General features: G+C 50.8%; 2 protein-coding genes across 2 annotated transcripts; one reads left to right on the forward strand and one right to left on the reverse strand.

Annotated features, from left to right (window-relative positions):
- Positions 1-490: 490 nt before the first annotated feature.
- On the reverse strand, positions 491-1,039 carry LOC116245091 (uncharacterized). The gene has a single exon (XM_031616800.1). It carries the CDS (start codon positions 1,037-1,039, stop codon positions 491-493), a length of 549 nt encoding a protein of 182 aa, XP_031472660.1.
- Positions 1,040-4,782: 3,743 nt separating this feature from the next.
- Positions 4,783-5,435, forward strand: LOC116245092 (uncharacterized). The gene is given in 2 exon segments (XM_031616801.1): positions 4,783-4,974; positions 4,977-5,435. Coding segments are annotated over 2 exon segments (651 nt in total).
- The last annotated feature ends 4,900 nt before the right edge of the window (positions 5,436-10,335 follow it).

A 10,335-nucleotide genomic window follows, 5' to 3' on the forward strand; every position in this document is an offset into this window, starting at 1 on the left:
AATTGGTTGCTCTCGCCTCCCTCGTCGGGAGAAAAGTCAGCCTCCAGGAAGTCCTCGAACTACTCGCATGCGTCAGCTAGCTTGTTGTAGAGTAGCTTGGAAATGTTTATCTTCTCCTTCAGCTGGTCCTTGATCTTCCTTCCCAACTACGCGAGCTCCTTGCTTCTGTCGGTGGCGAGGGGGAGGAAGTAGGGGGTGAATGATTGGCTGGTGTTGGAATTTGTGCTTTTGGAGAGGTTGTAGTGAGGATGTTTGGAGTGGATGATGGCTGAGGCAAGGTTGTGGTAGTGGGCTTGGCTGATGATTAGTTCGCTCTCTACTTCTCGCATCTTTGCCAGGAGTTTCTTTGCGTGCAGTTCCACGGCCGTCATGAACTGAGAGACTTCGCCCTGCTTTGGCATTCTAACTATATTATAAATTGACTACAAACAACCGCAATTATAAACTTCTAACCGTCTCATACCCTTGCTGTGCCTTCAGGACATAAATATCAACGGGACCCAGACTCGATCATCAGCTTCACTAGGCCTGTTAGCCACTGGATGCCCTCTTGCACTCCCTTCCCTGTGAGGCCTGAACAGCTCACAATTTGATACTCTCGTTTCAAGTTTTTAAGATCAAGTATATCTTGTACTTCTTCAAGCGTGCAAGCCCCCTTGATATCGCACTTGTTGGCATAGAAGAGGAAGGGGATCTGGTTGGAAATGGACCTATTTTCGAGGATCAGATCGAGTTCGCTCTTGGCCACACGTATGCGCATCTTATCACTGCTATCCACCACGAAGATGATGCCGTGGATCTTGTCCTTGTCGTCGATGGTGGTCGCGTTCGATTGCCACAGATCGCGGTATTTGGACTCGCCGGACATGTCCAGTACATAATAGTCCACCCCATCCCGCGTAAACTTGTCCTTCTTGTAACCGATAGTCGGCGTGATTCCGTTCACTGATTCATCTGGCTCCATGATGCGCGCCAGTATGGTGGACTTGCCTGCGTTGTCGAGGCCGATCAGCAGCAGCTTGGCCGATGAGTTACCCATTCTGTTATAAAAGAAATACAACATCAACAGATGGACTTCGGAGACGAATTGCCCTGCGGGGGATACCAGAATGAGGACAAGAAGATTGAACAGGAGATCAAAGACATCGTAGAGGGCAAGGAGAAGAAGGAGTGCGAAAAAGAGGCATGCGATAACTGCGAATGCAAGGTGGAGGAGAAGAAGGAAGAAGAGGTGAAGAAGTAGCCTTTGGGAAGGGTGTGCAAGAAGGATAAGTGCAACGGCAAAGCTGTTCTGCTGCACAAGGGCGAGCCTATTTGTCAGGCCTGTCTTTTCAAGAGCATCGAGTACAAGACCAGGCTAGTCTTGGAGAACAGTTTCAAAGTGGGCAAAAACAGCAATCTGCTCGTTTGTTTCTCGGGTGGGCTCAGTTCCGTTTGCCTGGTCAGCATCATCGTCAATATCGTCAAGCGTTACCAGAAGAATAAGCTCTTCAACAAACTGGGCTGCATTCACGTCCAGCAGCAGGAGGAACTGCCAGAAGGCTATGCTGAACGGTTCAGGAATGAGACTGGAGTGGAATTGGAGATCATCAGGATCGAGCAGATCATGCGGGAAGGACATAAGACACTCAGTGCAGTCAGAGACGTGCTAAAGCAGTTCGCTAACAAGCCAATACGATCGACCTTGTGACTGTCTTCAGGGACCGCCTCATTGCTGACTACGCCAAGAAGAACAATTACGACTTCATACTGAAGGGCCTCAACTCTTAAAGCTTGGCTGCTGAGTCCTTCTGCTACTTCGCGAAGGGATTGGGTGGCAACTTGCCAGGCTTGTGCGTTGGGGATCACGAGAAAAGCCCCTTCTACTATCCTCTGCGCGGCCACTCCGAAAAGAACTGCAATACTATTACTACGTAAAGAAGATCTCGTGCTTGGCCATCAAGTCGAATAGCGACAATATCGAAGAAACTGCAACCTCGCAGCTCGATGACCAAATAAAAGGCTTCATTGACACCTTCAGCAGATGTACAGCCACACCGCTCCAGCAATCGTCCGAACTGCCTAAAAAATCGAGACAAACCGTCCAAGCGAAAAGGAGTGTCGATGGTGTCGTCTTCCCGGAGCCGATGAGATAGACCTATGCCGTAGATGTTTGCGAGTGTGGTAGAGCCGAAAGAAGGGCGCGAACCTGGGCGCCTTCCCCTTGGAGGTGCCGCTTTGAGCAAGATCTGAGTATCTACTGATGATGATGCATGGTTATAGTTATTATTCTGCGTCGGAATGCAGGGCGGTAAGGAGAAGAAGCTCACCGTCTTCACCAAGAACATGCAGCCTAAAAAGCCAGCGCTGGAAATAGATATCAATGGCGGTGAGGAACCCAACAAAATGGCAAGCACCCACCCCCTTCCCCATAGCGAGTAGACCAAAAACGTCAACAGTTTGACATCTCCCTCCAATTTCAAAATGGTACAACAACAGATCAACAATGAGACGCATGAAGTTGAACCGTTTGCAAAGAAGCAACCACTACCACAACCACAACCACTGCCAATTCAAAAAAAGACAAGTCTCAAAGAGCCGCCCCCACCAGTAAGCAAGATATAACAACCGAAGCCTACCTTGGTCAATGGATTCGCATCCCCCAAGGCTGCCTTCGGGAAGGAGAAAGTGCTGATCAGCTACACCTCATAAAAGAATTTAGGAGTAGGCGCCAAGGGCAAAGAACCGCAACGAGACTCCAAAGTGGCAAAGATAGAGGAACTGGAGAGGATCATCGAAGAATCCAAAATCAAGCACTCATAATTATCCAACCGCGAGTAGGAGCTGGGAGCAGAAGTGGAACGGCTGCGAGCTGAGAATGCAACATTACTGGCTGAGAATGGGTAGCTGAAGAAGAAGATAGAGAAGTACAAATTTCAAACGAGGAGACCAAGAAGATGCTCAAGCAGCGCATCCATAGCTACAACGAAGAGGGTGGAGAAATGCAGGCACTCAAATCCCAAATAAAAACGCTTTAGTAGCGCGTGGAGACCCTCCTCGCCTAAAACCAAACCCTGAAGGCCGACCTTGTGCGTTACTCTTAGTACTCTCCGAAGGGACTATCGCAGCTGAACGGCTCGATGGCGATGGGGATGGAGGGATCGATGGCCACAAGCGCAGTGCGGGAGGTGCAGCTGGAGGGCTCCAGGGTGAGCCAGCTCTACCTAAAGGAGAGCGGAGAGCGCCACCTGCTGGAGTTCACCAACATGGAGAACATGGAGGAGAACCTGGACCTGCAGAGCTACATTTCGGAGACGGAGGAGTCCTACCTGGAGGAGTACCGCACCAACGTGGAGATCTTCGACAGCATCAAGCAATAGTACGAGCACATCCTGCAGGATATCGAGACTCGCTACAAGGCGATGGCGTAGGACTTCCAGCAAGCCGCCAAGCCCAAGCTGCGGAGATGTACGAGCTGGAGGGCAGGATCGACGATTTGGTGGAGCAGCGTGAGGGCCGTCCCACTCCTCAACTCTCGCTGGAGCTCAACTAGATGCTGCTGCGCAACTAGCGCTAAATAGCCTCTCTAAACCTGTAGCTATTCGATTTGCGTGCTTCCAACAAGGAACTACTGTAGTAAATCTAGCACCACAGGGCGCAGTGTCGTTTCCTGTCGGCGGAGCTCGACATCTAGCGATTGAAGCGGCAGTTCAAAAACGAAAACGATAAGTTCGAGTACAACGTGGTCAAGCTGAACCTTCTAAGTATCATCTAGAAGTTGAAGACGCAGATCGACAAAGAGAAGGCCAGGTATGCCAAATTGCAAGAGAGGTATCAGACCGTAAAACCCAAGAAGGACACCAAGTGATCCCATAGTTTTATACAACATAATCAATTTTGAACATGAACCGTGAACTTGGCGCATCGGTCCATCTGTGGTCCTCTTTTTGGAGCGGAGGTTGCCAATAAAAAACGCATACAAATATTGGATAGGTGGTTGGTTGTGGGTTGGAGGTGAGGCGGGGTGGTAGGGGGCAGAAAGTGGTTAAGGAGCGCTGTAGGGCCAATTATAAAGAGAGTTAATAATTCAAAAATAGATTGGGATGTAGCGCCGCCCCTCCAGTCGCTCTCCGCGCAAGCCCAGAGCGCGCCACTCCTCCCCAAAGAAGCCCTGCAGCAACTGTCTGGCCACCCGCATCAACCACCTTCACCTCTCCCGTTCCCTTTACCGCAAATACTCCTTCTCCCAAAACCACATCTTCCTGGCCCGCGTGAACCACCTGACCACCCAAAAGAACGCTCCCGAGGGGGAAAGCACGAGGGACTCGGGGGACGAGGAGCCTGAGGAGTTTCTCGCGCGATACCACAAGACAGCGAGTCGGAGAGCTGCACTGGTCAGAGTAAAGGAACTCTATCGGCTGCACCGCGATTTACCTCGGCTGTTTCAGCCGGTGCTCGCCACGCTGATCGCCAAGTGCCACCACAGGAAAAGACTAGTTGACTACTTCAAGTTGGCCAAAACGTTGGGAATTCGAGTCGATAGCCTCGCCTTCAGTTCCTTCATGCTCAGCATCCACCTCGCTCGCAGTCTTAGCGAGACTTACTCACAGGTGCTTTGCGAGGCGCAGCTGACGGAGGAAAGCGAGGGAGTGGAGCGGGGGTTGCTGCTTGCCATCGACGAGGGATGAAGGATTGCAAGGATAAAGTGATTTCTGAGTTTGCTGATGCGATTATTTTAGTTAGTGATATCATCATGAGCCAGATCACAGCCAGCCGCATGTACGCCGCCATCGACTCAGGAACATGCAGCTCTATAAGCAGAAGATCGCAGCGGCCAAGAAGGGTCACGAGCTGCTCAAGCGCAAGGCTGACGCCCTCAAGAAGAAATTCAAGGAGGTCATGAAGGACCTGCTCGACAGCAAGAAGAAAATGGGAGAGGAGTGCAAGGAGGCCTTCTTCCTGATGGCCGAGGCCAAGTACGCCGCTGGAGAGTTCACGTACGAGGGTATCGACGTAGGGGCAAGGTGGCTGAGGCAGTCAAACGATCCACCATTCGGCTGGACAAGTCCGAAGAGAACATCGCAGGTGTGCTCATCCCCAACCTCAACTTGAAGGAGTTTGAGGATGCCGAGAACTCGATGAGCCAGATCGGCCTTGAGCGGGGAGGATTTTCGATCCAGAAGTGCAGGGAGAAGTTTAGAGGGATTTTGGATCTGCTCATTCAAATTGCATCGCTACAGGCTTCCTTCTTGACCCTTGACGAGAAGATCAAGGTGACAAACCGTCGTGTGAATGCCCTATAGCACGTGGTGGTGCCTCGCTTCATCGCAATCTACCGCTACATCGACCAGGAGCTGGACGAGCAGGCAAGGGAGGACTTCTTCAGGCTCAAGAAGGTGCTCGACAACAAGAAGAAGCACGCTGAGGAAGAGGAGAAGATCGCTGAGGCCGCATAGGGCAAGAAGGGAGAAGAAACCATCTCTGAAAATTTATTGGACGATGTCGACGAGGACATCATTTTCTGATAGATAGATTTAGATGAATATGAGGAATTTGCTGTCGGTTTACATCGGTCAATCAGACTAAACTACCATATTCATTTTATAAAATGACTTGGCGACCAGTGGTTTCGCGGTCCATCAACAGGCTGTTTAGCTAATGGTCATTCCTCGACACAGACTGCGATTCCCTTTGGAAAATGCAGTCCCACTGCAATTAAACCAGAAAAGCGCTTTAGACGGAATACACGCGCCTCACAGGGTCAAGGTCAGCCGAGTTAAGGCCAAGGTCGGAAGGGAAGCCACAGCGGACTTCCTTTTGCCCCTGAGGGACGGCATCTTTGACGAATACCCCGATACCCGCAGACAGCTTAATAATTCTAAGTTCATCTGCTACCGTTTCGGACCGCAGTAGCACTTCGTCACCTACATCTACGACAGTGCCTTGCTGAAGTGGGTGCCCCTCCAGGGCTGGCAGGAGGTGGTCAGCCTCGCTGATTGGATGAACACCTTTGATGATGACGGCTCCATGGAGGGCGCCCTGAAGGCATTGACCGCCAAGATCGACCCCGTCACCCACCCCCGCACCTACTGGACCTACTTCTGGTCGTAGTTCATGGACAAGTTCCAGCGCACCCAGCTCAAGGAAGGCAGGCAGGCGCAGATAAAGATGAGGAAGCTTCAGCAGTTCAAAACAATCCTCAACGACCACGAGACTGCAAACCGCAGCATCGAAGAAGTCTACTGCGATGGCAGTCCCTGATCACGCATCCACTCCAAACGTATATGTTTCCCCGATGGCCTGCTAGCAGGTGAAGCATTTGAGGGTGTTGGGGCATTGGGCTCGAAGTTGGGAGGGAGGAGGGGCTGGAAGTGCGGGGGCAGGAGAGCCACGCCATCACTGCTGCCTGTCTGTCGGCTTATATAGGAAATGAGTTTGGGTACCGTTATTCCATATCATAAATTTGATGAGTTGGCGACGAATTCTTTCGAGAGCCACCAATCAGATGCTGGGCTCGTGGTCCTTCCCTGGTAAGGAGGGCGAAGCCCTCTGGAAACTGCAGTCCAGCGCCAATGAAGCCAGGCTGGCCCTTTCGGAAGCCTATACGCACTTCACAAAAAGGAAGGTTAATCAACTCTCAATGACAGTCAATGGTGAAACCACATATGACCTCAACTTACCACTTTATTCGTATTTGAATTAATACCCTGATATAAAGGCGGCCCTTAGAAAATCTAAGTTCATCACCTACCGCTTCGGACCCCTGGAGCACTACATGACTTTCATCTACGACGACAGTATTAAGAGGTGGGTGCCCCTCGTGGCCTAGGACGAAGTGATCAACCTGGATGATTGGCTGGTCACCTTCGACGACGATGGGCCCATGGAAGATTATATGTCGAAGTTAGACATCATTATTAACCCCGTAGAGTATGACTATCTATGGCAATTTTACTGGAATTAGTTCACGGACAAGTTCCGAAAACATCAGCTCATGTAAGAAAAGGATTCCAGGTTAAAGCATAAAAAATTGAATCTATTTGATGCCAACTTGTATAATCATCTTCGTAAAGACGAGTACCTGATGTGGATCTTCTGCGACGGTGAGGCCTGATCAAACATTCAATCAAATCATATTATTATCAATACTAATAATACTATGCACCACTGAAGGCAGTGGTGGGGTGTTGCGGATCGGTCCAGATAGGAGAGGTTTCTTTTCTGAGCCTATCGATGGCGGCCGACGAGGAAGGACAGCTGTTTTAATAGGTAGGTTTAGAGGGGGAAGGCAGATCAGTACCTGCTGTTGGACTTGTACCGCGAGTCGTAGTAGCCGTCCCTGGAGTAAGGCGAGTGGTAGCGCTGGTGGCTGTAGGAGGCGGAGGAGTATTTGTGCTGTGTCTGTTGCGGCTGCAGCTGCGGCCTCGTACTTGGAGGGCGACCGGTACTCTTCGCTTTTTTCCTTGCTTATGGGTTTCTCCTGCTCGCGGTTGGGCGTTGGGCTCGAAATTGGGAGGGGAGGAGGACGCTGGAAGTGCGGTGGGCAGGAGAGCCCACCCTATCAAATATGCCTGTCTGTCGGCTTATATAGGAAATGAGTTTGGGTACCGTTATTCCATATCATAAATTTGATGAGTTGGCGACAAGTTTTTTAAAGAGCCACAAGTAAGATGCTGGGCTCGTGGTCCTTTCCCGGCAAGGAGGGCAACGCCCTCTGGAAACTGCAGTCCAGCTCCAATGAAACCAGACTGGCCCTTTCGGAAGCCTATACGCACTTCACAAAAAGAAAGGTTAACCAACTCTCAATGACAGTCAATGGTGAAACCACATACGACCTCAACTTGCATATGTATCAGAGTGTGCTTCTTAAATACCCTGAGCTTAAGGGCCCCTTCAGAAGTCCAAGTTCATCACCTACCGCTACGGACCCCTGGAACACTACATGACCTTCATCTACGATGATGGTATTAAGAGGTGGGTGCCACTCCTGGCCGTGGACGAAGTGATCAACCTGGATGATTGGATGGTCCCCTTCGACGACGATGGGTCCATGGAGAATTTTCTATTGACGGATGCCTATCTGGAACCCATAGAATTTCCCAACCTCTGGCCTATTTACTGGCTCTCATTTGAGAGAAAGTTCAAGAAGACGCAGCTCATGAGCCAAGATGATAAAAAGCTAAAACAAGAAAAAGAGGATCTGTTTTTTGCCACCTCTCAAAAGCATGATTCTGAAGACGAGTACCTGATGTGGATCTTCTGCGACGGTGAGGCCTGATCAAACATTCAATCAAATCATATTATTATCAATACTAATAATACTATGCACCACTGAAGGCAGTGGTGGGGTGTTGCGGATCGGTCCAGATAGGAGAGGTTTCTTTTCTGAGCCTATCGATGGCGGCCGACGAGGAAGGACAGCTGTTTTAATAGGTAGGTTTAGAGGGGGAAGGCAGATCAGTACCTGCTGTTGGACTTGTACCGCGAGTCGTAGTAGCCGTCCCTGGAGTAAGGCGAGTGGTAGCGCTGGTGGCTGTAGGAGGCGGAGGAGTATTTGTGCTGTGTCTGTTGCGGCTGCAGCTGCGGCCCTCGTACTTGGAGGGCGACCGGTACTCTTCGCTTTTTTCCTTGCTTATGGGTTTCTCCTGCTCGCGGGTGCGGTAGTAGCTGCGATTGTTGGCCTTGAAGATCTCGTCCAGCTTGCTCTTGTAATCCGCCTTGGGGGCGGCTTCCTTATTTTACGCCGTTTCCTACTTGCTGGCATTCCACTGTCGAACGGCTTCTTCAGGGTCCATCCCCTGCTGGTCGATTTTCGCGAAGACCTCTTCTGCCGCCATGAATGCATTGGACTCGATGCAGTTCATCTTGTACTCGTTTCTGGCTGCCTGGGTGGCCTCCTGGTGGAAGACCATGCGGTAGTCGTACATGGAGACTATCAGCGGGCGTATCATCGGTGAGGACGGCAAGGAGTTTTGCTCTCTAAGAGAATGATTATATCGATTTGGTCATCACCACACATCATCGAGAGGCTATCACTTCAGCAGGGAAGGGTACTCCAGATCCTCAGTGGACTTCTCCTGCAAACGTACTTGGGACTCCTCTGCCGGATTGGGGTGGTCCTCGGGGGAAGTTTCCTCTTTGGTCTCCTCCTTCTCTCTCAGTTCCTCTTTTTGCTGCTCGGTGAAGACGTTGATGACCTCGTCGCCGTACTTCTTGGTGATGAGCTTTTTGCTCTGCTCTCCAAGCTCCTTGGTGACTTCAGTTCCACCCTTCACCAGCCCCTCGAAAGCCTCCTCAATGGCTCTGCCTGAGACTTGCACCAGTTCTGAATCGCCAAATGATTACCTTTCGCATACTTGACGGTGCCATTTTCCGATCTTTAGATTTTGGTCTTGAGGTCTGAGGTATACTCTTTTGTTTTTTCGATGACAGGCGTGAATATTTTGCTGGCGAGGTCTGCGCTGACCTGTATGACCTTGTTGGTGCCGTTCTTGAGAGTTTCCCACTTCTCCTTTGTTTCTGGCTTGATGTGGGTAGGCTCTCCGGGTTCGATCTTCGTGTTGAGATAGTTTCCGGCCTTTTCGACGCCGCTCTTGAGGTAAACGCCCACTGTGGTGAAGACAGAGTTGAAGAACTTGCCTGAGGTGGTGATGGCCTTCTTGATGCTGTCCGGATAGTATATCTGTTCCTTTTCCAGAGTGGGGCAATGCTACTAGATCGCTTTCTTGATGTCTGGCTCTCCCATCGCCTGCTCGTAGGTGAGCAGTCTGGCAGCGTTGGAGAGGATCTCTTCGAAGTTGGCGATGGCTGGAGAGTCAGCGAGCAGGGAGAGGGCGCTGAGGCCATGCTCGAAGTGGGGGAAGACGTAGGAGACAGTTCCCTCATAGTTCACCCTCACGAAGTAGATGTTCTTGTGGATGCCGTAGTAAAAGCTGCCGATGTTGAGGAAGTAGGCGGGGGTTGGCTGGCCGCTGTCCAGTCTCGCCACTTTGCATGTCCCTGCATAGGGAATAGGCTACCTGAAGTGAAGAGGGTTTTTTCCTTGGCGAGGAGGCGGTGCATGAAGACGTGCTCCACCTCTAGGAGGATGAGGGCCTTGACTTCTGCTGGTTCTGGTCTGTCGGCTTACATTGATTTATATAAACTCAGAATCAAAGAATGAACTACTTTGGCGTCATATTATACCACTTTTATATGGTGATGAATTACAGGCCGATCGACCCCTAAAATTGATAAAAAATAATGCTGTCAGTCCTCATATTAAGAGGGGTTGGGGTTGGGGTTGGGGTTGGGGTTGGGTTGGGGTTGGGGTTGGGGTTGGGGTTGGGGTTGGGGTTGGGGGTTGGGGTTGGGGTT

This window comes from Nymphaea colorata, unplaced genomic scaffold (assembly GCF_008831285.2).
Source record: "Nymphaea colorata isolate Beijing-Zhang1983 unplaced genomic scaffold, ASM883128v2 scaffold0504, whole genome shotgun sequence".
In the NCBI taxonomy this organism is placed as follows: domain Eukaryota; kingdom Viridiplantae; phylum Streptophyta; class Magnoliopsida; order Nymphaeales; family Nymphaeaceae; genus Nymphaea; species Nymphaea colorata.

Bases quoted from the DNA above. Each gene is read 5' to 3' on its own strand.
- LOC116245091 (XM_031616800.1), bottom strand. From the start codon at position 1,039: ATGGGTAACTCATCGGCCAAGCTGCTGCTGATCGGCCTCGACAACGCA.